The following is a 27,947-nucleotide window of genomic DNA, read 5'->3' as shown; positions in this document are numbered from 1 at the left end:
GTGACAAAAGAAAAGCTTTACACAACTTTATTGAAGATTGTGTATGTATACACATGCACATTTCAAATGTAAACCCAAGTGAACTCAAGTGCAGCCAAAACCTGGAAACCCCTATCATGCAAGGATGCCTGGTTTTTTTTGTTTACAAAAAAAGTTCCAAAAACAACATCCTTAATTAAAAAAAAAAGAAAGAAAAAGATATTCCCTCCCTGACAAGAGCACTGTCTAAGAGGCCACCCCGACACATTCCTAATAATTCCACTCTTGTCAGGGTTTTAAATATATTGTTTCCTTATTAAATGCTGACATATAAATAAATAAACTTTATCAAATGTGCACTCACAGAGTGAACTCTTATATACAGTACGGTACAGGTCTAATATAGCAGTCACGTGTCACTCATTCGAGAACGGGGGAGTCGGCCAAAGAGAGAGGCAAAAGGCATGGTGCAAAAAGCCGCGCTCCACCATGGAGAATAAATGCATCACTGATGGAGGAATATCCTGTAACACTTGATCACCTAAAGGCCTTGACCTCAACCCCCCCATCCCCAAAGCACAAGCATTCAGCATCCAGCTGGAGTCAAAAGGCGAGAGAAGCCATGACCGTCACATTCAACCAGGCAGAGAAAGCGAAACAATGATGGCCCTATTAAGAATGGGGGAAAAGGCATCGATCACGTACACGTGTTCACTGCGCATACATTCTGGCCCGCCTGTGGCTTACAAAAAACAGGGAGATTACGTGGCTGTGATATGACGAGCAGATCTTCCGACATGATCAACATTCAAGTGTGTGAGGAGGCCATGCAGAAAGATTAAGGCTGAGGCGATCCCGACAAGATGTGACGTCAGGAACCACAAATTCATTACACACGATGATAAGACACCATTCCTCTCAATTCCATCTATTCCTGGCACTGCACTAATTCACCTTTAGTTGAAAAGTAGCTGCAAGCCTCCCCTCAATGCGGTTTATCAGTGTAGGAGTGTACACGGCCAGCAGAGGGCGCCGTAGACGGCGGGAGGACGTGAGCTCATGCAAACAAGATCACAGCAAAAATTTGGCATTTTTTACTAAAAAAAAATAATTAAAAAAAAATAGAAAAACATCACCCAGAGTGAATATGTCTGCACTGATGAAGGCAGCTTCCTTCACTTTGATCAGAGGAAGTCACGTCACATTCGACTGAGCTACACTGCAGTGCGTGGCAATAAGAAGAAAAGCAAGAGGGAGGATGGTACTGTAGGTGATTGTGCAAGTTCAAAATGCTTCCTGTTCAGTGCTTAAAATATGTACAGACTAAACACTGTAAAAGCATAATAATGACTTTTCTCTCAGAGACATAAAAGATTTTCATGGTAACGCAAACTGCTCTCAGAATCAATGCATCCTTTAGAAACAAAAATGTAACACACACACACACAAACAGTGATTCAGCCACAGGGGGAGGGCCCTGATTTTTCCGCGTACCATCAACGCCACGCCCACATTGGCTCCGGCCCAGTCTGAGCGGCCCGGCTGGGCCTGCTGGCGCCCGTTGGCCATGCTGTGTGTCCATATGGCTTTGGATGGAAAGATCGCTCTTTCTCGCTCTGATTGTTTATGCCTTCGCTGCCGTCAGTTGGCGCTCATGGTGACATCTCGACTGGGTACCTCCTCCTCCTCCGCCTCTTCTTCCTGTTCTGCCTTGTTGGCATTCTTCCCGCACTGGTTCTCGTTCAGGTCCTCGATTTGTGTGGCGGCGCTAGCAGCAGAGGAGGCGGCTCCCTGAGACGAAGAGCAAGCGCTTTGTCTCCCTTCAGTGTCCTCATCGTCTTCCTCGTCTTCCTCCTCCTCTTTGTTATCCTCCTCTTTGTCGCAGTCAAGAGCAAAGTAGCCGGTGCCTTTTAGGGTGTCCTGGCGCTGGTAGAAGAGCACGTAGCCCGCTTTGGACTGGACATGAGCACAGCGGAAGCGTCAGGAAATAACCGCTATGAACTTGCCCATCATTTAGAAATGTGTTACTCTAGCACAGGCCTGGGCAATTATTTTGACTCGGGGGGCCAAATTCACAGAAAAAAATGTGTCTGGGGTAGAGATGCGCGGATAGGCAATTATTTCATCCGCATCATAAAAGTCATCATCCACCCGCCATCCAACCGAACTAACATTTTATCAAAGCCACAACCGCCCGCCACCCGCTTGTTGTTATTAATATAATATAGACCAGGGGTCGCACCCTAACAGCAATAATTAGGGCGTGCTGTGATGGTACTGCCCTTATTACCCTCTACAACATGTACAAACAGCGTGTCAGCCCAGTCACATGTTGTGTGCGGCTTCTGCTTGCACACGTAAGAGACAGCAAGGCATACTTGTCCCACAGCCACACAGGTTACACTGACGGTGGCCGTATAAAACAACTTTAACACTCTTAATATGTGCCACACTGTGAACCCACACCAAACAAGAATGACAAACACATTTCGGGAGAACATCCACACCGTGAGACAACATAAACACAACAGAACAAATACCCAGAACACCTTGCAGTCCTAACTCTTCCTGGCTGAAATATACACCCCCGCTACCACCAAACCCCGCTTCCCCCTACACTGCGCCCCCACACATCAACCCCCCCCCCCCACCCCCACCCCACCCCCCTCCGTGCGTCGGTTGAGGTGGGCGGGGTTTGGTGGTAGCGGGGGTGTATATTTCAGCCAGGAAGAGTTAGGACTGCAAGGTGTTCTGGGTATTTGTTCTGTTGTCTCACGGTGTGGATGTTCTCCCAAAATGTGTTTGTCATTCTTGTTTGGTGTGGGTTCACAGTGTGGCACATATTAAGAGTGTTAAAGTTGTTGTATACGGCCACCGTCAGTGTAACCTGTATGGCTGTGGACCAACTATGCCTTGCTGTCACTTACTTGTGCGAGCAGATGCTGCGTACAACATGTGGCTGGGCTAGCACGCTGGCGTATTTGTTGTAGAGGGTGATAAAGGCAGTACCAACACGGCACGCCCTTATTATTGTTGATTGGGTGAAAATCAGCAGACATTCGAGAGAATTGGTTCAACCGCCACCCGCCCGAATCTTATTAAAATCTATTTTTTTCGTCGCGCATCCGCCCGACCCGCGGACTATCCGCGGACTATCCGCGGACTCCGCGGTTGTGTCCGCAAACCGCGCATCTCTAGTCTGGGGGCCGGTATATCTATTTTTAGGACACTAATACAAAACCTCACAATAATGTCTAAATGCTAAAAATGTTATGACAGACCGTCTTAAAAAACGGAATTGATTTTTACATTTTCTACTGAATGAGACACCCAGAATGTACATGACAACAATGTGGGATTCAAATTAACTATGAACCATAAAACACTGAATATTGACAATATATGACCACCCCCCCTCGATCAACATATTTTACAATCAAGCAAAACGCAACAAAAATGCAATAAACACAGCGAAATATGAACACAAAGGGAAAAACCCCCCACCTACAATCTGATATATCTAATATATCACTAAGCTTTAGAACTTGGTTGTAAAAATCTCCTTCCGCGTCTGTCCCTGACACCCGCATTTCAGGCTGGCCGCTCCGGAAACACTCTGTGGAAAAGCTCCCCACCTACACTGCTTGGTGCCTCGTCTGAGCTGCTGTGACTTAGATTAACATAGTAACTAATTAGATTACCATAGTAACTAATTAGATTACCGTAATAACTAGTATATCATGTAAAAGCGCAGATTCCAACCATTGAAATACTTTGTATAGTTCAAGATTTACGGCAATTTGAAAACATGACTGCACATCATAATGGCAGCTACAGTTTCCATTTTAAAGATCTAAAAAAATTATTTGGTAACGTCCGGCGGGCCAGATTGAAAAGCTTAACGGGCCGCATTTGGCCCCCGGGCCTTAATTCGCCCAGGTCTGCTCTAGCAAAACGTCCACTGTGCTCAGCCTAAATGGAACTTCATGGCACGGATCTATCTACATCTATATCTATCTATTTACCACTTGCACAGCACACCAATATGTAATGTGCAATCTTGGCCCTTTAGTTATGCTGAGCTAACACTTTTCACTGATGATGTGCATCCAATACTACTAATACTGAAATGAGAATAACTTCAATAGTCTAGTAGATCCACTTTCAGGATCATTTAACTTCGTCAATACAATTAATCTTAAAGTGTGTTTTTTCCACTTTTGATGGCTATAAAATAGAGCAATAAGCGCACTCACCACTATTTGATCTTCACTGGCAGGCGACACGCTGCTGTCATCAAAGTTGTACCACTTCCCATCGTCTGTGTTCTTAGCGTAAGCAGTATCTGAGCAGGGCAAGATAAAAAACAACAACATTAATACCCCCAATTATTCCAACTGACACATGCAATCCCTATGTGAGGCAAGAACACACGTCTTTTCCTTTTTTGTGACTTTTCAATCTGGAAAAGCTGCTAGTACGATGCGGCTAACAATGTAGGTAATGGGATCGTGACACACTGCACTGCTCCTGCGACCACTTGCGAGTAGTCAGCTACTAGCTAGTTTGAGCTGCTAATAACGTAGGTTGTGGCCAAGCAGAAAATTAGCTTGTGACATCTGCCAATTAAATGAGTCTTTTGAACGGCTCTTTTAAGTGACAATGAACAACGATTCCCAGTTGTGAGCTGTTGGTTTGGGAGCCGTTTCACATGCAAATTTAGCATCAGAAATTGCCCACTCTGCATATGAGCGCCACCTGACTGGCAACTGGATTAGAAAATGAGTAAGAGTTGAAACAAATTTAGCAGCATTTGGATTAACCTTTTTTTAAATAAAAAATAGACATACTTTTTACATATATATACACATACATAATATACAGAACAGTCCAAAAGTTTGGACACACCTTCTCTTTTCAATGCGTTTTCTTTATTTTCATGACTATTTACCTTGTGGATTGTCACTGAAGGCATCAAAACTATGACACCTGTGAATTGAAAACCCTTTCAGGTGACTACCTCTTGAAGCTCATCGAGAGAATGCCAAGAGTGTGCAAAACAGTTATCAGGGCAAAGGGCGGCTATTTTGAAGAAACTAGAATATAAAACATGTTTTCAGTTATTTCACCTTTTTTTGTTAAGTACAAAAGTCCACATGTGTACATTCATAGTTTTGATGCCTTCAGTGACAATCTGCAATGTAAATAGTCATAAAAATAAAGAAAACCATCGAATGAGAAGGTGTGTCCAAACTTTTGGCCTGTAATGTAATATAATATATATATATATATATATATATATATATATATATATATATATATATATATATATATATAAACATTTATATGTGTGTGTGTATATACATACATACATACATACACATATATATATAAACATGTATATGTGTGTGTGTATATACATACATACATACATACATATATATATATATATATGTATGTATGTGTATATATATGTAAGTGTGTGTGTGTGTATGTATATATATACGTATATATACACACACACACATACACACATACATACATACATATATATATATATATGTGTATGTATGTATGTATGTATATATATATATATATATATATATATATATATATATATATATATATATATATATATATATATATATATACATATACACATATACACACACACACACTTAAAAATATATTTACATATTCTTTAATTGTATTTATTTTTATTATTTGGATTCACTTTTTGAGTTCATTATTCTAAAGGCTAGTCGTTCAAGCGTACACACACTAGCAATGGGGGTATAATTTTGTACTCACACTTTTATTGTCCTATTTTCTATTACAGTATTATTCCTACTTTTTATTTTATTTTTTTTATTTTTGCATTTTATTTTTACTTATAACTTGTGTATTTTTCTCTGTATTGTTAAAATTCTACAATTTTTTTTAGGTGAGGGAAAATTTTAACTTGTGATGTCACTGCCAAAGCATGGAAATAAGGCACCACATTATAGAATGTTTAAAATGAAAAAGCAACAAAAACTATTAATTACAGCCAAAATTTCAGAATTATTCCCACCAATAGAGTAATATTTGTGTAAATGTAATTATTATGATCTACATCACATCGTATAACTGATACTAGTGATTGTTTTCTTGATAAAACAAAAAAGTAAAAAAAAACAAAAAACAACCTATGATAACGAGCCAGTCTTTTGAACAGCTTTTAGAAAGGAACAGCTCTTCAAAGAGTCATAAATCCCATCTCAAGAAGCTTGCTGTATTGGCTTTGAGTTTTGGAAAAATGAATGCTATGTTATAAATCATGCATCCCACCTGTATAGTACAAGGTTGATGCACTTGCATGGCAGCTCCCGCCATCAGTGTGTGAATGTGTGTGTGTGAATGGGTGAATGTGGAGATAGTGTCAAAGAGCTTTGAGTACCTTGAAGGTAGAAAAGCGCTATACAAGTATATCCCATTTACTAAGCCGGGAAGTTGGACAACTTTGATAATCCACAAGCAACCAATTTGATACTATATGGCTCTCAACAAATGGAACGCAAAATAAAATCATTCTATCAACGCTGGGAAGCAATTTTTTTGTCCGAGGAGTGATGATTATCTGAATTCAACATCTCAAGAAAGGAACAACATCCCATCAGTCAGCATCCCAGTGAAAACAGACATTGTAATTGACTGTTTTATTTTTTAAACGTTTAGCCTGTTGGTCATTATTTACTTTATTTACGTTTATTATACTAGGCCACCTGCTCAGTGGCCTAGTGACCTGATCAGTGGCCTAGTGGTTAGAGTGTCCGCCCTGAGATCGGTAGGTCGTGAGTTCATACCAAAGACTATAAAAATGGGACCCATTACCTCCCTGCTTGGCACTCAGCATCAAGGGTTGGAATTGGGGGTTAAATCACCAAATATGATCCCCGGGCGCAGCCACCGCTACTGCTCACTGCTCCCCTCACCTCCCAGGGGGTGATCAAGGGTGATGGGTCAAATGCAGAGAATAATTTTGCCACACCTAGTGTGTGTGTGACAATCATGGGTACTTTTTAATGCTTAAAATGAGCAAACACTGCAAATATTACATGTTATCATGAATGTGCCTGTTACCACAGTATCAACATACTTACAGTATGTATATAAAGCAGTGTTGGAGGTTTTTGGAGGGCTTTATAGAAGGAATAGATCGTACCCCCATTTACTGTATTGTTAGCTGCCTCTTACGTGCAGTTTGTTTGTATTTAGAATAAACACAAAAAGAAATAAGTGTGTTCTTGTCTCAAAAGAATTGTGAATGATGGGCAACTTGTAAAAAAAGTTCTGCGAAGTAGCAAGCAGGGGTGTGAAAATCTTTGGTCACTTACCGATTTAATGCAATTCCGATTGTGACGATTCGATACAGAATCTATTTTCGATTCAACAATGCATTATTTGGTATTAATAGTTATAATGAACACTATTACGACACTTTTTAAAAAGAGGTGGCAGGTTAAAAAAAAACCTTACAGTCGCATGGAGACGGCCTAAAAACATCTTTTAAAAAATTGATTCTTAGAAAAACTAAAAATCTGGTTTGTTTTTAATCGAATTTTGAAAATTATGAATCGATTTAAAATCGGAATGAATAATAATAGCGATTCAAATGTGAATCTTTTTTTTTTCTGCACCCCTACCAGCAAGTATCCTGATTCTTAGCTTACATAACAAGACAACCAATGAAAAGTCTTACAGTGGCCTCCCCCCATGCCGCCATAATGGTTGGACACAGCAATGAGGTCGTAAAGACAAGGCCCGCTGTTGGGGTTGATCAGGAACTCCGACATATCCAAATTGCTGCAGGAACAACGTGTGAGAAAGGTGAGGGAATCAGACAGACGATGCTGCTTCAATGAATAGTGCACCTTAGTGGGAAGTCAACAAGGGAGTCGAGCTTGTCCCTCATATAGCGACTGTAGGAGAACCTCTTCAAATGGACCACCAACACTGGGGGCAAAGACCAAAGGTCCAGTTTCTTGGTGGCCTGTTGGTGCTCCTTACAGTTTGGACAGTACCTGCAGACATGTGCACGTCAACTATGGAATAAGGGTTGTTATAAACTGATAAGGGCATACGACAACATACCAAGGGTCCTCGGCTCCCAGCTTCTCCTTTGTAGTGAACAGCTCAATGCAGTCCTTTAGCTTAAAGAAAGCCTTCTTCTGAGGCTTGTACTCCATGCTCTCATGCTTGTCAAAGTCCTGTTTTAAAAATATCCAATACCCTGAAGAGGACATACTGTGTACTTATAAGAGAAGAGCTTCATTGGTGCTGCCGGTTTTACCTCAACAACTGTGTCGTCAAAGTACTTCTTCCTCATCTCGGGCTCCCAGTCCAAAGAAAGATAGGAACGGTCTAAAAGAAAGAAAGAACTAATTTATTTGGTAATGGGAATCGAGAAGAACATGTGAACGTCTACCACTGAGTCGTAAGTGTCCCTCATCAAAGCGGATCTGCCGCGTGTCGTCCTTGATGAGGGAGAAGTCTGTCTTTCCCATGTTGTTCAGCTGGAATGTGAAATGTCTTTTTCTGTTGTGCCCAGTGGTGCTCTGCTGGCCTTTGGTGGAGTTCTGCGGGGCGACTATGCCGTTCTCCAGCTCGTTGTCTCCTCCCACGGAGTCCTCTGACTGGCTGTTGTCGTTCTCTGAGGGTAGCTCTTGATCCTGACTGGACTCCTCATCCTGTTCGTCAGTCTCCATCTCACCTGAAATAAGATTGCTTGACAGGTTAAACAACGTTTTTCATTCACGGTGACTATGTGATGCACTGACTTGGCGACCCCTCCTCCAGTAGGCCATTAGTAGCGTTGCCATTGACAGTGTGTGGTTTGGTGGACTGACTCTCTTCGCAGTCGTCCTCATCTTCTTCCACAGAGGATCTCACAAACCGGCTGCATAACACAAGCTCACTTTTATTCAAAGCAACCCCTCAGCGGCAGCATTAAAAATGCAGTTAATGGAGTGGTTTATGTTTATTATCTTTGCTTGTGTAGTATTAACCCACCAGAGGCGAATTAGCAGCATGTTGTAGAGTTTGTCCTCGCTCAGCGTCCTAGGGACAGCGATGAGGAAAGGCAGTCCGAACAGCGGCGTGCTGGTGTGGTTGTATCCCGACTGTTTATACTTTTCCCTCAGGTGCACTGGGATAACCACGTGGTCCGTGTCCTCCACCCGGTTCACCGCTACCTCAAAGCTATGGTGGAGAGGTAAAATTCACATAATTCACTTTACAAGACCTACAGTAAAAGTGAAGGAAGTTCCGATCAGGGCTTTAAGCTGATGTTTTTGATACCAATCATCCATTAGTGAGATTGGCCGATGCCAATACCAATCACATGTATTAACTGTATATTTTTCAATTTATTAATGACAACTTGCGCCATCTTTTAGGTAACCATCCCTGATTAAGGTAAAGGAGTATGTACAGTCAAAAATCAATTGTGTGATTAATCCGCGTGTATACATGATTAACGCAATTAATTTTTGTGATTAATCACATGAGGTAACTCATTATTTTTGACAGCACTAATTTAAACTAGTTTGTTATTCTCTTTCTCAGTGTGTAACATGTTCAGCATCATCCTCCAGTGATAACACGACATGATAATGATACCTAAGATGCAATGAATTGTCGTTCATCTGCATTAATGAAGATGATTGTTATTAGCTTAGAGGAGCAACTCCACATTGTGTATGGACACACATAATTAGCTGCTAGCCGCTCGTCTTTTGAGGGACTTAAAAAAAAATACAGTATCATCAGCCAGAGGGGATCAGCGTTTGTGATCGGTATTAAAATGCATTAATCGGCAATTGTGATCACATACTTTTTCACAAAAATAGGCCGATAATGATCAGTGGCTAATTGATCAGCACATCCCATCGAAATGAGCTGCCCTGTCAAAAAAAAGCTATTAGTTGCATAATTACATAGCGGTGTCTATTGACTTACGCTGCAACATCAAAATATGCTACCTTAAGTTTCGAAAGGCTGATTTTTGTTAACAAATTATGCTTCGACTATAGAATGGCAATTTATTTTCTTTACGACATACAGGTAGCACATTCTGACAGAAGTATTTAGTCATCATAAATTGCTTCCACTACTGCAAGATAGTTGGGAATGACTCTTATTGTCATAGTTCCTCTGTGTAGATAGATAGATAGATAGTACTTTATTGATTCCTTCAGGTACACGCAACCTTTGTTTTCACTTCATTGTTTTTACTGAAATTATTATTCCTGTTTAAACGGTGATGAAAATAAAAAATGTAAGCTACCATAATGAGTGTCAATAGGAAAATCCTCACACTTGTAATTGCCTACATGGTTACTGGTCAGAAGACACTATGAAATAAATGTATTTAAAAATAATAACTTACTTGTAGCGCCAGTGACTAAGTCTGCTATTTATCTACACGAGGTAGAGCATTTCGACGGACGTTTAGTGTGCATGCTCAGTAGCATGATGTGGCTCATTTTGACTGATAGCTCATTCCGACAGAACACTGGCAGTTCGATCCAATAAAAACATGGCACTTACACGTAGATGTCGTCTCTCTCCATGATGCTGCTGAGATTGTCATTGGTGGCGAAGATCCGATGGAAACGGTGGCTGTAGATGTCTGTTACGATCATCTGAGGTGAACCCAAGAGAGAAAAGAGTTGAAGTATGGGCCAAAGAAGATTTGCATTTGATTTTTGCCAACCATGCAAAATTAATTTTAATTTTTTCTAACATTTCAGACAATAATGCTTGAAACCTAATGGCAAATTACTGGAATAAGGAGTGGATGGGTAACTATGAAGCTGTTCAATTTGGTGCCAAAATAGGATTGTTACATCTTGGCACAGATGTACACTGAGTGTCTTTCTGGTTTCAAACACAAAAAGGACAAAACATAGCCCCATTTGCATGGTGAAACTGTATGACCAAGGACACTCTGAATGATTAAATGTCTACACTGGGCTGTCTGACAGTAGAGAAAGGTCAGCATTTTAATGTGATAGCTCTTAAAGAGATGGAGCTGACTGTTAAGTCCATACCTTCTCAGCAGGTACCTCAGACAGGATGGAGAGGGAGGTACACAAGTCCGAGATGTAGCCCACCTTTGGCACGGTCAGCTTGTACTGAAAAAAATAGTCTCTGTAAGGCCATGTCAGGAGGATGTAGAAAACTCTCCCAAGTAGTGACTGTTACCTGTATGGGTTTGGCCAGAGGGTCCAATCTGACTAGATAAACCTCCAGAGTGCGCTCCTTCTTCATGGGCAAAGGCAGCGTCAAGTAGCAGAAAGGATCAAATGTCACAGAGACCTTGGCGCACACAGGACACACCAAGGTGGACTTAAAAAGGCCATGAAAGATGTCTACGATTATGGAGTCGTTTCTCTTGATGTGGCTCTCCCATGCTTCCTCTGCCACTACCTGTCAGGAAAAATATTTTCAATCCGTTATCAATACTCCACGGCTTGAATGAAAAAAAACCTTCCAGGCACCTTATCTGGCCGGCCATTAGCATCTTTTAGCTGAATGTAAGGCTTCTTCCTGATCCGGTTCAGATCCTCGTGTAGACCATCCAGGAGGAAAGCCAGCAGCTCATGAGAGTCTTGCTGCTGGTAGCCTGAGAATTGAGGGGCGAAGCGGCCCACCTGCGTCTATAAAACACAATACTAAACATTAAAAAAACATAATTCTTACCAAACATACTTTTTGGTAGAAGTTTCACCTTAAAAGGTCTTGGGGTAACGTAGCTGTATTTGCAGGACCATAGCTGCTTTATAAGCTCGGCGTAGGCTTTGGCAATCTCTCCCTTCATGCCCAGTGGGTTGTCCTCATTCAGCTCACTGGTGTACTTGTCTTTGAAGAAGTAGTCCGTGAGGGGAGGGGTATTACTTAAACACTAAGGACACAAAAGCAACAGAGGACAATGTTAATTACAGATTGGATTCCAGCTTCATTTATAATTAAAGCGCCAGATTCTCCTTGGCTGAGGCATCATTCTTCTGGTCGTTTTATCAGGTCATCGCTCAACAATTTGGATTAGTCAGTCCTTGTCGAGTATGTTGTTACCTGCACAGCAGAGTTCATGAAGCAGGTATTGCCGAGGTTCGAGAGTCCACAGAGACCCGCACGTTCACTTTGTCTGCTCTGCTCAGAGTAGTCATAGTTGTTACTGTACGAGTGGTAAGAAGGTAGGCTATAGCTTGAATTCTTCACACTGCAAACAAGAGGACATGTTAAACAGGGTTAGTTAGTTGGCTGAACTGCTTTGCTCACAGAAAAAGTCATGAAAACAGACAAATATTGCTATGTCCATGTATTTAGCTGGTCTCTAAAATGACCAATGCTGTTAACTAGGCTCGCAGCGAGCAGCAGACCTCTGAAAGGGCTGCGAAGCAGCGTTACTTGTTTCTGGCTCCCACTGGTCAAGAGAAACCGCCGGGAGGGTGGAGGCGGCAACAGCCTCGCAGTTCAGCACAGAGTGGTCCACTCTTCGGCTGTCCAGTTCCACCGATTCAGACCTTAGGCACCACCAGCAACAAAGGAGCATGACATCTCAGCCCCGCCCCGGCCCATGCCAACCTGCATGTCTCTACAAAAACTAATCGAGGGGCAGCCTGGGTGGAGGTTGGTTTCAAGTCCTGTGCATGAAGTAAAGCTCCGTTCTCCACAGAAGAGTCTTAAAACGAGTAGCAGTCCAGCTTAAATATGGTTCAGGACAGCCTGACTCCCAGGTTTACCAAAAGCCCACTTTAAAACAACACCTTCTGTCCTCCACTTGAAACTGATTATCTACTTACTATCCCCTCCACTAGTCCTGTCCTACACTAGTGTCCTCTAGTCTAGGTATCTTGCATCTCTCTCTGGCCTGCCTGCCGCTGCTGCCGCTCTACCGCTACCAGCAGATATTTATAGCAGCGGCAAAGATGCTCAAGAGTACTGCTAGTGAAGCTAGAGGTGCACAGGGAGAGCGAGAGAGACAGAGAGAGAGCGAGGAAGAGGCAGAGGAGGGGACAGTACAAGGGGGTGTGGTAAAAAGAAAGGAGAAACAAGATGGGGTTGGAGGGAAGAAGCCGATCGACTGCATCAAGCTGAGGTTGCAGTTTTTTCACAAGCCTCCCTGTAAATGTACAGTAATGCATGTTCATACACGCAATCTATTACTCTCCCACACTTTGGCACTCCCTCTTTCATGCTCTTTTTAATATGCCATGGTTGTCTAGAAAGGCTCTTAAAGAGGTGGGGCAAGGGTGTCTAAATAAATCAACCTATACCTGAAGAAAGTGCATTTTTATGACCCTGGCTGTGTGTGGCTGTGTGTGTGTGTGGAGGCAAGAGAAGAGGAGATCAGATGAGTATTCTGAAGGTCAGAGAACATATGCATGGCAATGAGCTGGTGGGAGAGGGACGCAGGAAGGAGAGTGAAGGGATGTCACCCCAAATGACAGTGACACTGCTGCTACAGAGCATTGTGATCACAGCAAACTGTCAACACCAAAAATGTCAAAAGTCTTATGCAATGTGGGGCCAATATGAGAAAAAAAAAAAAAAAAAAGGAGGACGCATGCATAATTTAGATGAAACAATGGCGCCGGCACGACAGCAAACCAAGGGCAGAAAAGCTACGGCGAAAAGTAACCCCAAATTCACAAAGTTACTAGCAGTGCACAGAAAAAGATGCCACTGATAAATGAATGTATGTAAGCACACCTCGCTTCATTATGCAATCAAGGGTTATATCTCACAAATGACAAAAAAACCAGCATGCAGCATGAACAGGAGAGGACAGTAGAGGAGACAGCTCCACTCTGACAAGCAGTGCTCTCTGTAGTGAAAGGCTGATGTAGGTTCCAACACTTCTGCTGCCAACCTTCACAGACACAAGTTGAAATGACTTGGTTTGTAAAACAAACTTGCCTGTTGTGTTAGCATTGCAACATTTGTCTTCATGGACCTCTGCTAGACAGGTATGAACAGCTACAGAGCATCTTTTAATCATTGATACTACACAGCCTGTACTTGGACTGTAAAAAAATGCTGTCTGAAAGAGTCACCACAGGTTCCTGTAATGTAGCTTAGTTAATTTTTCACCAGGCTGTACGCCTATTGGCGCGTCTATTGAGACCAATGCATTTCAGCAATGTGTTAAGACAACATTTAGCTTTGGTTTGTCACTATCATCTTGCACCACGATGTTGCAAGATAATCCAAAATTTCCCACAATTATTGTGAAGTTATCAAGGTGCTGATTTAAAAACAGCAATCTTCATAAGTTGCAACCACCCACAACTTCGGTCCAACGTTACTGGGCAACGGTGAAAACTCAATTAAATTCAATCCACACATGTTTTGTTTTGTTTTCTTTTGCGGATACAGTACAGTGGTACCTTGACTTACGAGGTTATTTGGTTCTCTTGACACCAAGTGCCTCGAAAAACTTGTACCGCGAAACTCCGTCACCCACCGAAATGCATCTAAATCGATTTAATCAGTGCTTTGACCCCCCCAAAACAGCACAATTTTAACATGTAACGTCTTTAAAAAGATAAACTAATTTTAGATAAGAAATATTGTATTACATCCGAAAACTACATTAGTTTTCTGAAGTAATGTTATGATAATAATAGAAATAATGATGAATGTACACCATCGGACAACAGACTTCTACAGTATCTAATTCAAACTGTTTCTTCGTTAAACACGTCATCAGCAGCTACTCCATGTTTTCATAGATAGTTCACCGTTTCGATATTATTTTAACATCCTTGGCTGGTGTTATAGTTCTCCTTAGGTATGGCGCAGTCTAGCAGTGCTATAAACTTAAACTGCTTCACCAAGAGGCTACATGGTCTGTCATGTTTTGAGTGATATAATTATCAAAGTTAACTCATCCACTTATCCTCAGTAGTGTCCTTTCAACAACATTTTTTTGTTAGCATGGTTGAAAACAAAGTTATGTCGATCTCTAGATATAAGCTAAAGCTAGCGAGTAAGACCAGATGTTTTGGTCAAATCTTAGGGAGTTCACTGTGGCATTCGCTGCGTTAACTAGCGGTGGGGAGGTTCGTAACCCAAATTTTGGCTCGTAACTTCAAGCATTAAGCGATAAACTGGGGCACCTCTATCCCAACTGTCTGAGAAAAAATATATTTTATAGAAAACAAGTATAGTTTTACATATAGAAAACAATGCAAAATGTATATAAATGACAAATGTAATGCATAAAAGAACATTTGATATCACTTTTAGAAGTCTTTTGTTGGCAAAAATTACAATGAGCAAAGAGGGAATAGGGGAAGGGAGACCCCCACAGACGCCAACTTTGTAGTGTGCTACGAGTTCTTTCTCAAATTCAAGAGGCTTTCTCACCTTCTTTGTCATAGTGCTTGCACTTGAAACTTTCTGTGGCCCCCTTTTGCAGTTATAGCCAATAAAAAAGCAGAGACTGACTTACCAACATGTTGAATTCTTTGTTTGGACACTGGATTTAACAGACAACAATAGACTAATTTGTTATGCGCATTATTTTGGCTGTACGATAATCAAGACGATTCACGAACACCAAAATCATGCAATAAGTGAGGTGTACGAAAACCGGGGTAACACTGCAAGATGATTTTTTTGTTCACGAATAATATACATATATATCACTACATGCGAGTCAGTGACTGATCCGTCAAGAGGTTTACGTGGGCCACTGATCTACTCCACTAAGCGCGTAAACGTCTTGTATGCACACATTAGGATAAAGGTGGTCAGGGTGAAATCAAGAAACTGTGCCACACTGCATGTGAGCTATCAACTGACAAGGATAAACGCTGACTCAGGCACCCGTAGGCACCAGTAAGCAACGAGCAGAGAGCAATGCTGTCGCTGGATTGCAAAGAAATCAATCACACTTCCCTTGCTGCCACCTCAAACAATTGAAACTGCATCCTTAGCAATTCTCTTTCAGCCCCAAATCCACAGCCAGAGACAGACGGACAAGCCCGAGTCAAATTGGATACTCTAAACTGCTTTCACTGGAAGAATTAAGGTAGAATTTGTGCGACAAAAATAAATTGTCAATGGGTCAATCTCTGGCTGTTGGCACCCACACACACCCCTCCGCTACTTGAGCCTTACTTCCTGCTGTTGAAGCTGCTGTTATGATTGTTTGTGAGAGATGAAGGCGAGATCTTTGGCAAAGCAGAGAGATTGGAAGCACCAGATGACCTTCAAAAAGATAAAGAATAGAGCATGAGTTAGCGGAGAGAAAAAAGGCAGGGCTGCTGCAGACAGGCGTCCGACAAATCAAAACTGAAATGAATCCAACGAAAGTAGCATGTCACAAAAGGGAATGAGTGAGGCTACTAAAATGACCATATGCTGTAGCTGATGTTGACATGTTCTATTATGCAGTGAACTAGCATCCCAAGGTTTTGTCTCTAGTGTCGGTATACTGCTCGTTACAGTATTTTTTGCCACAAATAAAACAATGTAAGCCACGGCTGCTCTCACTTGGGTGCGTCTGAGCCTCGGGGCCATGTGCCATCCTCATTCTTCTGCTCTATTACGAGAACCTGCAGGAGACATCACAAAGGAAAAGCTGAGGCGGCGGAAAGAGAGGGCCTCCCGCTGCTATTGCTAATTTAAAGACGGCAAACATTCATGATAGATGAACGATTTGGCAAGTATTCACTATTGAAAGTGTATATAAAATGCAGTGGTGGCAGCTTTACACCTTAAAACAGTTCAAATCCAACACAAATGTAAAGCTACTACCTGACAAGTGTTCTATATGTCCATATATTCAGCAAGCTACATTAGTCAGATATACTGCATGGTGACCGTGCCTGAATGTTGTGCAATAATAAGCACAAAATTATCCTACCTGGCCTTGATAGAGGCCAGCATCTTGGATGGTGCTGTCGGGTTTGTTGAGAGGCTCAAAGGTGTTGCTCATGTACCGATTCCAAAGTCGGGTTTCCTTCTCATCAGGGATGCTGAAAAGTTTCCGCATCTCCTTTTCTATTAGGTCTGCAATGGAAAAATTAATCATTTACTTTGTGTAGTATACGTACATGTACAAAATTTGTGTTCACATGTAAGGGTAGGAATTTTACGTTTTTTCGATAAAGCAAACTAACACGATACTTAACCTTACGATATGATTATTAATTAGCTCTCGACATTAATCTTTGATTTTTGCCCTATAAACATTTTTCATCGTTTTTTCTTAGCGAGTCAAATCACCGTTGAGAGACGGGTTTTAAAAAGTTATTTTAACTAACAAACACTCAATCCTTCATTAGCTCTCCTCTGTGCTTAAGAGGGACATTCTCTTATAGAGACGGTAAGATGCACTTCTGTCCTGACCAGTTTTTGGAAAATGTATTTTAAAAAGTAATTCATTTTAGTTACTCACTACTTTGCCTAAAAAATTATTGAATTAGTCAGGGAATTACTCTTTAATACATATAAACAACAATTAGGAAAAGTAATTATTGCGATACTTAAAATATCGGTTAGCTCTTGCAGGACGGCAGCTCTGTTAAATCTTTTCACTGGATTGTGTTACCTCTGGGATCGAATGTGCTTCAATGACTGTGTTGTCTCCTTGTCGACAAATGGGGTATTGTAGGATTGCAAGCTTGTCACTTCAATCATTGTTTTGTAGTTTGTTATTAGTTTGTTGTTAGTGTGTGCATGAGTGTGTGTTGTTTGCTGTGTGATGTTGCCTCTTCCTATTTGATATCAAGTGATCTGAGCCGAGGATGTCGTTGTGGCTTGCGCAGCCCTTTGAGAAACTTGTGATTAAGGGCTATAATAATAAACTTTGATTGAAGGGACAAGTGGTAGAAAATGGATGGATGGATGATTGATTGATGGATGGATAGTGCAGTGCTGGTTGTTGCTTCCATTAGTAAAAGTTACTGGTTAAGTCATGTTGACATAGAACCACATCAAAAGTGGCGTTCCACATTACTTAAAACTTATCAGTAATGTACATCAAAGTAATTAGATTACTCAATTACTAGTAAAAGTAATGGCCTTAGTAACGCCGTTATCGTATAACGCTGTCATTCCAAACACTGGACTTAAAAGAAAACATTAAAAAAATAAAACGCTGTCACATCAATTTCAACTAATCACTATAAATGTATTTAACTGCATGTCCATCTCAATTAATCTAGACTGCATTTATTTATTATCAATGTTCAATCAATTTTTTTAAAAATGTAAATAATGCAATGATTTTCAAAGCTAAAGAAATATTCTAAGACTATGATACCAACATAGTATGAAACATAGTATGATACCAAAGATGAGGATGTATCTTCCTTTATGGCATTGATGCAAATATGAATGTTTGATGTGTTTGATTCTTGACACCATGTGACATGCATAATATATAAAGCAGGGAATTGTCCACATACAGTAGAGGAAGGAGAAAACTAAGAAGAAGTTAGGCAGGAAGTTAGAAGACATGGACAAATGGAGGTTACTCTCAAAGGGGTAATCAGCAGCAAACAGAACATTTTAGTGAAGTTTCTAGAGTAGACGGGTTTATGGAATAGAATTTAGTGTGGGAATGTATATATGCAAGTATGTGAGGGGGGGGAAAAGGGAGGGAACTCTGGTTCACACTGCATTACAGTAGGTGGTGGTATTGCACCTTTAACATTGAGTGTCTCCGCCATAAAACAAAAAGACGAATAAGAATTATGTCATTTGATGTGGATACAATGGACAGAATTACGAGAATGGAATTGTAATGAGAGAAGACCGAAAAGACCACTGGTATGTAAACACTATTGTTGGTCCTAAGATACAGTTGAATGTAAATATTATGTATATTGACTGTTATTTACTAAGCATTGTGTTTGATGCTATCCCTGTTTGGTTTAAGGTAAAAGCTCCCGTAATAGATGTGGTGTGAAATATAAAGCCAACAAAATCTACTGAAGTTGAGATGATAAAACATCCTCTCTGACCTTCTCAGCTTTTCTCAGGACAGACGGACAAAAGTCTTAGAGAACTTGATAATAATTATACAGAAACATAATTTGAATCCCACAACTGTTTTATATGTTATCCAGGTAGCGTTTATCGAGCAAATGGCTGGGAATTGGGCCAAAGTCACAGAAGAAGAAATAAATATAGGCACTACAATGGTAGAGTTTGGTGATTAAGCCATAATTAAAGATGTATAAATCAAAAGTGTGGACCCACATTAGCTTTTAAAGTTTGGATGGAACAAAGCTGGATAAGGACTTTGCAGTATGCAAGAAAGTGAGACACTTGGTGAGGCACGACAAACCTTTTTTTGACTGTAAGCAAAATGTTGATCTAACTAAATAACTTAATAGATTCGATCTACTTGTGTTTTCTGAATGAGTTTAAAAATTTCACTGTGTGTCAGACGACTAAAAAATTATGTTTAAAATTATGTTGCACTGCTTTTACACTATTGCCTCTTGCACTTTGGCTGATGTTATGTAGCAAAATATTATAAACTACTTAACATTTGTGTTTGTTTTACCTGTATCGCAGCATCGCCACATCGAGATGATACCGTTTCAGTGAGAAATGTTTTGCGTATGGTATCGTATCATGAGGTAGCCGGAGATTTCCCAGTCCTAATAATAGTGTGCGCGTCAGTGCGACTTGCCTATTGTGTCAGCCTTGCTAAAGCGCCTGGTGATCACATTGTCCATGTTGCTGTCCTCGCATAGCTTCAGCTCAGTCAGGTACACCTCAACCTTGCAGTGTTTCACAAACATACCTTGCTCGACCACCTTGGGATGACAAAAAATACAGGCACATGAACGCAAGTACAGTTAAATGCTCAAGTAATTATTATTAGGGCTGTCAAAATTAACGCGTTAACTGACGTGATTAAACCCAAACAATTAATGCATTAATCATGTACACCTTTACATTAATCATGCAATTTATTTTGCCCGTACAAGCTCTTTTCCTTAATTGCTATACAGTCAATGATCATATAAATGCATACGTCAGTACAAAAATGAGTGAGGAGAACCCGACTGGTGTCATTTCAAATTACAGCCTGAAAGAACTTTAAACTGTTACCAATTTTGAGCAAATAAATTACATGCATTCCAGTAAAACATTTAAAAACTTTACTGGATGTTATTTTGACAACAAAACTAGTGTACAAATATCGGGTTCTTACGCAAATTTTGATTAAGCAAGCGCGTAATCACCTGTGGTTAATCATGATTATTTGGAATTTCCGAAACGTGATTAATCTAATGAAAAAAATTATGATTTGACAGCCCTAATGTTAGTATATTGAACAGGGGCCTCCAACTAGTAGCATGTAAGACACCAGTAGATTGCCACCTGATTTAGAGTATCTAACCAAAGGGTGGAAGAATATTTGCTTATACTATTAATATTTTCATAACCATAACATAATGCCTACAATATCAAATTACCACAAAAAAGCAGAAAGACTCTGTTTAAGTGTAGATAGGATTCACAAATAAAGCACAATTTAAATGTGGTCACAGTCATATAAATAGCACCAATAGCTCACCTCTGCTTTCTACAAGGTAGCTCCAATGCTAATGAAAGTTGGGAGAGCAGTGATATAGCGTGTGTGAGCATGACACTTCTAACCTCATTGTGCACTTGTCACAATTACATTCCATAGCTTTGACAAATTGATGAAACGGAAAACCATTCTTTCGGCTTATTCTCCAAATGTAAGTGTATCAATTGTTAAATTCAGCCATGATTCATGTTAGCATGAAGTCGGAGCAATGGCGGCCACTCAGCTGTCAAGTGTGGAAGGCCCAAATTAGCAGCACCTTGTAGAAACAGCTGAGAGGTTCCAACCGATTTATTTCAACACTGCACAGCTTCAGCACACATGCTCGTGTTCATATTCTCACACAACTTAACAAATGTCCATTACAAATCCAATAGTCATGCATACGCAGCTCATATTCAGCCCCCCCCCCCCACCATCGCTACCCCAAACCTCAGATCCCCAGTGGGCCCAACATCCAAAGTGTCCGTGAGCCAAGAAGAAAAGTCGTTGCTGAGCAGAATTCCTCAAATCACAGCCGAGCCAAAACCTTTTATCCCCCCACCTGTCTTCCCGGTGACACATTCAGTCTGCCTCTCAGTATGACCTCAGCGGGCCTTCATCCACTTAAAAAAACAAAAAAAACAAGGACGATCATTCCGCCGGTGTTAGCAACCACACAACAAAAAGAGCAAATCCCTGTGACTAAAGACCTCTTATAAATGTGTGTAGCCTCCGCCCCGCCACGCCATCCTAACACTCCATCCCCAAGAAATCTGTATGACGACTTTGTGGGAAGAAAGGAGAGATAAATAAAAATGATGATGAACCTCCTGCATGTTGTGTCTCGTAGCTCGCTCCATGTCGCTTTTCAGTCATACAGGACGTCGCCTGAAAATAGAAACCCTTCGGCCACCTGATAGTCCCAGCGCATACATGGCAAAATGGGAGGGTCAATGTGCGAGGATGTGTGGAGGGGGTCTGGGGCAACACATTGCGGCAGCCATGATAGCATGACTAGCCAAATGTCTGGGTGGGATTTGACAAGGTAGATCCTTTAAGTGGTTTGTTTCAATTTATTTTACTTTACTTTAAAATGATATTGAAAAAAATGTACGGCATCACATTTAGCACAATGGCCACAACCATACACGGTGTGCACAATGACTAATTGTTGGGACAACGCTTCCTAGCACAGACGCGCAAGGTCTTGCAACACACCCCATGCAGGTAAACACAACCACTATGTGCTTTTCCCCACCCGCTCATGCTCCAATGACCCGAGTCCTTACCTTGCGCGCAATTGGCTCCAAACCCTCCGCCAGCCCGTACCAGCTGACCAACTTATTCCAGCCGTCTGTCGGCACCAGGATGTAGTCCAGCTCGTCAATGAGGTGTTCCTTAATGGCCAAAACATCTCTATCTAGAGGTTAGAGGAGGAGAAAGGGGTGTAAGCGTGGCTGGCAAAGCCAGCAAGGGGCATAACAATGAGCATCTCACGCAGAACGTAACACATACAGAGCTTTCTATTGCCCTCGCAAAAACAACAATGTTGTTTTGTATTCTTTGTGGCCATTTGCCAGAATGATGCAGCTATTCTAGTCCTCCTGTCTAAGTAGACCTGGGCCGATATTTGAGTCATTTAATCAAACGATAAAAATCCCGACAGTTAGTATTGCCGTATTAAATTAAAACTTTTGAAAAACCATTATTTATAACTAAACTTTGATAAAATTATGGAGCGACTAGTGTTAGCTTGCAAGCTAGTTTTAATGCTAACATGAAAACAAGAGACCTTAACGTATTTCCCAATTAAGAAACTTCATACCCTAATCTAAATTGTATAAACACATTACTGTCTAAACACCTAAGACATTATAGTATTTATATTAAACATAAAATATGTGCTGTCTTTGCACAAAGTGAACAATCTATACTCGACAGTGTCGAGTTGATTGAAACGCTGTTTTTAAAAGGAAGTGAACTCACGTAACGTCACATTCTGTAAATCGGGAGTGATCACCCAATTTGCATTTATTCAAAAAAACATTCTAAAACGTTTACAAATTAAAATGGAAGAAGATAAACATATTTCAACACACAAATAAAAATAATATGGCTCTTATGAAGCCAAAACAATATCTGATATTTTCTCTGCAAATTAAGTATATTGTGGGGCTATTTAGAGGTGGCAACTTGTCCAGGGTGTACCCCGCCTTCCGCCCGATTGTAGCTGAGATAGGCTCCAGCGACCCCAAAGGGAATAAGCGGTAGAAAATGGATGGATGGAATATAACTTGGTTAAAACATTATATTGTGTGCATAAGTACTTTTTGAGAACATCCAACAAAACCGAGATAATAACCACTACAGTAGTAACCATGAGTATATTTTATTTTTTTAAATATATGAGAAATAAATGTTAATTGCATTTGAAAGGGTATACTTGCATTATAATTACGTTTTATAATTACATCAGTGGTTAATTTGGTCTCAAAATAATGTTGACAGTAATAATAATAATACCGTTTATCGGCAATAATTTGTAGTGCATTATATTGCCCAGTAAAATGTGTTATCGGCCCAGGCCTATGTCTAAGGATGTGCATAAACAAGTCTTACCTCTGAGAAGACCAGCGTTATCAACTGGCCCGGGGTAGACATTCTGGTCCCCCATCTGATATTTGTCCCAGCTGTCAAATCCCACATATTTCTTCCACTTTTTGAACCAGTGACTGTCTACCAGGTACCTGCAGCAACAAGCACATGTCATATTTTGCAGCTTAGATTGCTTTTTTAACAATGTTTTTGACACTATGCTTATAATATGCGCATGTGATTCATATTTGTTTTCAAGTTCTAAATGAAGACAATGACAATGCTATCATTGTAGGGATGTAACTGTATTGAAGATACAGCGGTACTGCGGTTTCAAAGTCCTCACAATAATGCCGTGACACGTGACGTACGGAAACTGGGTTGGTGTAGTTTTTTTTTGTCACTTTTGCGTAGGGCCGGTCTGAAAATACTCTACATCTCTCAAAATCATCTTTAAGGGGAGAAAAAGAGGAAGCATTCGGCAGAAGTATGTTCGTAGTAGATAACAGGAATTGTTATTTTTCACGTATGTGGGCTCTGTACCGAGGATGTCGTTGTGGCTTGTACAGCCCTTTGAGACACTATATAAATAAACATTGATTGATTGATTGATTGATCTAAATCTGTCCATAACTTTTTGAATTATGTTGCTAACAGACAGACAAACAAACCCTGGCGAACATGTGGCAAACGGAAACTGGGTAGGTGTAGTTTTTCTTTGTCACTTTTGCCGGTCTGAAAATAAACTACATCTCCCAAAATCATCTTAAAGGGGCGAAGAAGAGGAAGCATTCGGGAGAAGTGTGTTCGTAGTAGATAACAGGAATTGTTATCTTTCATCAAAACCTGTCCAGGGGGTGTATATTTTCAAGTATTTCTTATATATATATATATATATATATATATATATATATATATATATATATATATATATATATATATATATATATATATATATATATATATAGATCTATCCATCCATCCATCCATCCATCCATCCATCCATCTATCTATATATTAGGGCTGCAACAACTAATCGATTAAATCGATTATAAAAATAGTTGCCGATTAATTTAGTCATCGATTCGTTGGATCTATGCTATGCGCATGCGCAGAAGCTTTTAAAAAAAGAAAATTTAAAAAAAGTTGTTGTTTGTTTTGTTTTTTAAATAAACCTTTATTTATAAACTGCAACATGTACAAACAGCTGAGAAACAATAATCAAAATAAGTATGGTGCCAGTATGCTGTTTTTTTTCAATAAAGTACTGGAAAGGATAGAAATGTAGTTTGTCTCTTTTATCCGATTATTAATCGATTAATCGAAGTAATAATCGACAGATTAGTCGATTATCAAATTAATCGTTAGTTGCAGCCCTAATATATATATATATATATATATATATATATATATATATATATATATATATATATATATATATATATAATCCATTCATGAATGAGTATATCCGTTCGGCCACCGTGTTCAAAGGAGAAGTCTGATCTACAAAATGTGCAGGCAGCATACCCCTTCCCCTTCGAGCCGTCCTGGATGAACTGAAATTTTTTTCCAATCATTTTGGAACTTGCAAGCATACTTCTTCTTCTTACTCGTCGTCACCATGTCTCTTCTTCGTTCTTCTGATTCATTTCTGCTATGTTTTTGGACATTACTACTTGCCGTAGTTTTGAAGCAATGCATGATGGGAATCCGGATGTTGTGTGTCAGTGTATTAACGTGCCGGCTGGACTAAACACACGCTGAGAAATAGCTCCGTGCCTGCCTCCTTTATGGGTTATAGATAAACCTATAGATAACGGAGACATATATAATAGTCTCCTTTTCAGGTGAGAGAGGACACTAAAGGCAGTGCCTTTAAGGCACGCCCCCAATATTGTTGTCCGGGTGGAAATCGGGAGAATGGTTGCCCCGGGAGATTTTCGGGAGGGGCACTGAAATTCGGGAGTTTCCCGGGAAAATCGGGAGGGTTGGCAAGTATGCACTAAACTGTACATTTGTGTTTTTTTACTTTTTTATATTTTTTTAAATATTTGCTTGTAACAGTAAACTATTCTTTGTACTTAAAATTAGGGATGTCCGATAATACCGGACTGCCAATATTATCGGCCGATAAATTCTTTAAAATGTAATATCGGAAATTATCGGTAACAGTTGCAAAGTTATCGGTATAGGTTTCATAAAGTAAAATGTATGACTTTTTAAAACACTGCTGTGTACACGGACGTAGGGAGAAACACAGAGCTCCTTTGCAGTCACATGATATCTACGGCTTTTCACACACACGAGTGAATGCAATGCATACTTGATCAACAACCATACAGGTCACACTGAGTGTAGCCGTGTAAACAGTTTTAACACTGTTACAAATATGCGCCACACTGTGAACGCACACCAAACAAGAACGACAAACACATTTCGGATCCGCACCGTACCACAACATAAACACAACAGAACAAATACCCAGAACCCCTTGCGGCACTAACTCTTCCGGGACGCTACAATATACACCCCCGCTACCCCTACCCGCCCCCCAAACCCTGCCCACCTCAACCTTCTCATGCTCTCTCAGGGAGAGCATGTTCCAAATTCCAAGCTTCTGTTTTGAGGCATGTTAAAAAAAAGAATGCACTTTGTGACTTCAATAATAAATATGGCAGTGCCACGTTGGCATTTTTTTCCCCCTCCCGAATTTCTCCCGATTTCCACCCAGACAACAATATTGGGGGCGTGCCTTAAATATTATGTGATTGGGCCGGCACGCAAAGGCAGTGCGTGCCGGCCCAATCACATAATATCTACTATAATATTTCACACACACACAAGTGAATGCAAGGCATACTTGGTCAACAGCCATACAGGTCACACTGAGGGTGGCCGTATAAACAACTTTAACACTGTTACAAATATGCGCCACACTGTGAACCCACACCAAACAAGAATGACAAACACATTTCGGGAGAACATCCGCACCGTAACACAACATAACAAATACCCAGAACACTTTGCAGCACTAACTCTTCCGGACGCTACAATATACACCCTCCGTTACCCCCGACCACCTCAACCTCCTCATGCTCTCTCAGGGAGAGCTTGTCTCAAATTCCAAGCTGCTGTTTTGAGGCATGTTAAAAAAAAATAATGCACTTTGTGACTTCAATAATAAATATGGCAGTGCCATGTTGGCATTTTTTTTCCATAACTTGAGTTGATTAATTTTGGAAAACCTTGTTACATTGTTTAATGCATCCAGCGGGGGGCATCACAACAAAATTAGCCATAATAATGTGTTAATTCCACGACTGTATATATCGGTATCGGTTGATATCGGAATCGGTAATTAAGAGTTGGACAATATCGGAATATCGGCAAAAAAGCCATTATCGGACATCTCTGCTTAAAATACATGTTAATATAGCATAACATAATTACAACATTATGTTTGTGTTCAAATACAGGAAGGCTTATCCTAAACATTCCTGCTGCTTCATTGTACACACAATGGCATTTTTAGCAAGCCTTTTTAGGGGTGGGTACAATACCACAATAATAATATCGTACCGTGACAATATCGTACCGTACTCTATCCTCCTCCAAAACCGCACTAAAGAACACCTCCAGGCAACTTCAACCCTAAACTAACACTCTCTGTTCCACATCCTACCTCCCCGGTAGGATGTGGAATCCATTTGATTGTAAATAATCAAATGTAAATAATCAAATGTAGATACTTATTCTTATGCTTTCCGATCTCTCTCTCTATGTCCACTACTTGCTGTACATATCCTACCAAGTCAGTCCTACACTGTTCCAATGTCCTTTTCTCTGATGATGCAATTGTTGATGACTGAAGTGTTGATATCAACCAAACCTAACCCCACCTCCACATCCCGGATTGTAAATAATGTAAATAATTCAATGTACATACTCTGATGATTAACTTGTGTGATGACTGTATTATGATGATAGTATATATCTGTGTCATGAATCTATCAAGTGGACCCCGACTTAAACAAGTTGAAAAACATTTAGTGGTCAATTGTACGGAATATGTACTTCACTGTGCAATTTGCTAATAAAAGAATCAATCAATCAATCAATCAACCGTGGCCTATACCGTGACAATATCGTATCGTGAGATTTTGATTTTCAGTCCCTACATAATTGCTATGCGGCCCTAACTTTTAAGAAGTAAACATTTGTGGTAGAAGTGGCACTGTTAACGCCGAGTTCGAGTTGCTTAATTTGAGGCCAGCTGGCTCTGTGATATTGACAGGTGCTTCTTTTTCAGACTCCGCCCTACAGAAAGTCGACGGATGGACTCACTGACAGCTAGCTTGCTTGGTCATCGCAAGTGACACGGTACTTCCGTAAATATTGACTTGAAGCGCTGTGAAGTGACACCGGAGTGGCAGTTACTAGTAAACGATGCAAATGTAAACTTTAAAACGTAGTAGCGTGTAACTAAATCGACGCTAACTGACACACATGCGAGCTAGCTCCAAGCTAACTGTCAACACGGCCCATTTAGCGCCACTTTCCACAAGCTCCGTGACGTTGTCAGCCGCCGCTAACAACAGCGGCGGCTGCGCGGCACTTGTCCAAAAGGTTCCAACTCGAGTCTCACCAAGTGTCTCCTTTTTTTAGTTGCGTTTTCATTAGTGCCGCGACCTCTCCTCTCTGGGTTTCCAGATCGGCCGCTCCTCCTTCCGCCATCTTTCCTCAGTCATCCCCCGGTGCATGATGGGGAGGAAGGGGGGCC

The 27,947-nt window shown here is 40.6% G+C and overlaps 1 protein-coding gene across 4 annotated transcripts; it reads right to left on the bottom strand.

Annotated features, from left to right (window-relative positions):
• On the bottom strand, positions 1-27,947 carry LOC133661373 (ubiquitin carboxyl-terminal hydrolase 15-like). Of its 4 annotated transcripts, XM_062064531.1 has the most exons (22): positions 27,813-27,947; positions 23,192-23,319; positions 21,862-21,992; positions 19,682-19,808; positions 16,901-17,046; positions 16,528-16,589; positions 16,153-16,242; positions 12,097-12,244; positions 11,753-11,926; positions 11,523-11,681; positions 11,227-11,451; positions 11,073-11,156; positions 10,570-10,664; positions 9,031-9,219; positions 8,799-8,917; positions 8,447-8,731; positions 8,312-8,382; positions 8,113-8,228; positions 7,893-8,042; positions 7,721-7,824; positions 4,236-4,324; positions 1-1,935 (listed from the first exon to the last, which is right to left on the bottom strand). In XM_062064531.1, exons 1-22 carry the CDS (start codon positions 27,899-27,901, stop codon positions 1,621-1,623), a joined length of 3,096 nt encoding a protein of 1,031 aa, XP_061920515.1. In that variant the 5' UTR covers positions 27,902-27,947; the 3' UTR covers positions 1-1,620. The 4 variants fall into 4 exon arrangements, with proteins under 4 accessions (XP_061920515.1, XP_061920516.1, XP_061920517.1 ...); XM_062064532.1 differs by lacking the exon at positions 16,153-16,242; XM_062064534.1 differs by lacking the exons at positions 1-1,935; positions 4,236-4,324; positions 7,721-7,824; positions 7,893-8,042 and having other exon boundaries at positions 8,121-8,251.

The sequence above is a fragment of the Entelurus aequoreus genome, linkage group LG12 (genome assembly GCF_033978785.1).
Source record: "Entelurus aequoreus isolate RoL-2023_Sb linkage group LG12, RoL_Eaeq_v1.1, whole genome shotgun sequence".
Taxonomy (NCBI): domain Eukaryota; kingdom Metazoa; phylum Chordata; class Actinopteri; order Syngnathiformes; family Syngnathidae; genus Entelurus; species Entelurus aequoreus.
Note: the sequence above shows the minus strand (reverse complement) of the source record. Positions and strands in the feature narration are given on the sequence as shown.

Bases quoted from the DNA above. Each gene is read 5' to 3' on its own strand.
- LOC133661373 (XM_062064531.1), bottom strand. From the start codon at position 27,901: ATGGCGGAAGGAGGAGCGGCCGATCTGGAAACCCAGAGAGGAGAGGTC. The intron at 12,245-16,152 runs GTAAGGCTCAAG...TCTTGTTTGCAG, and splicing joins AGCAGCTTCAACAGCAGGAA to TGTGAAGAATTCAAGCTATA. The intron at 9,220-10,569 runs GTAAGTGCCATG...TCTCCACCATAG, and splicing joins GAGAGAGACGACATCTACGT to CTTTGAGGTAGCGGTGAACC.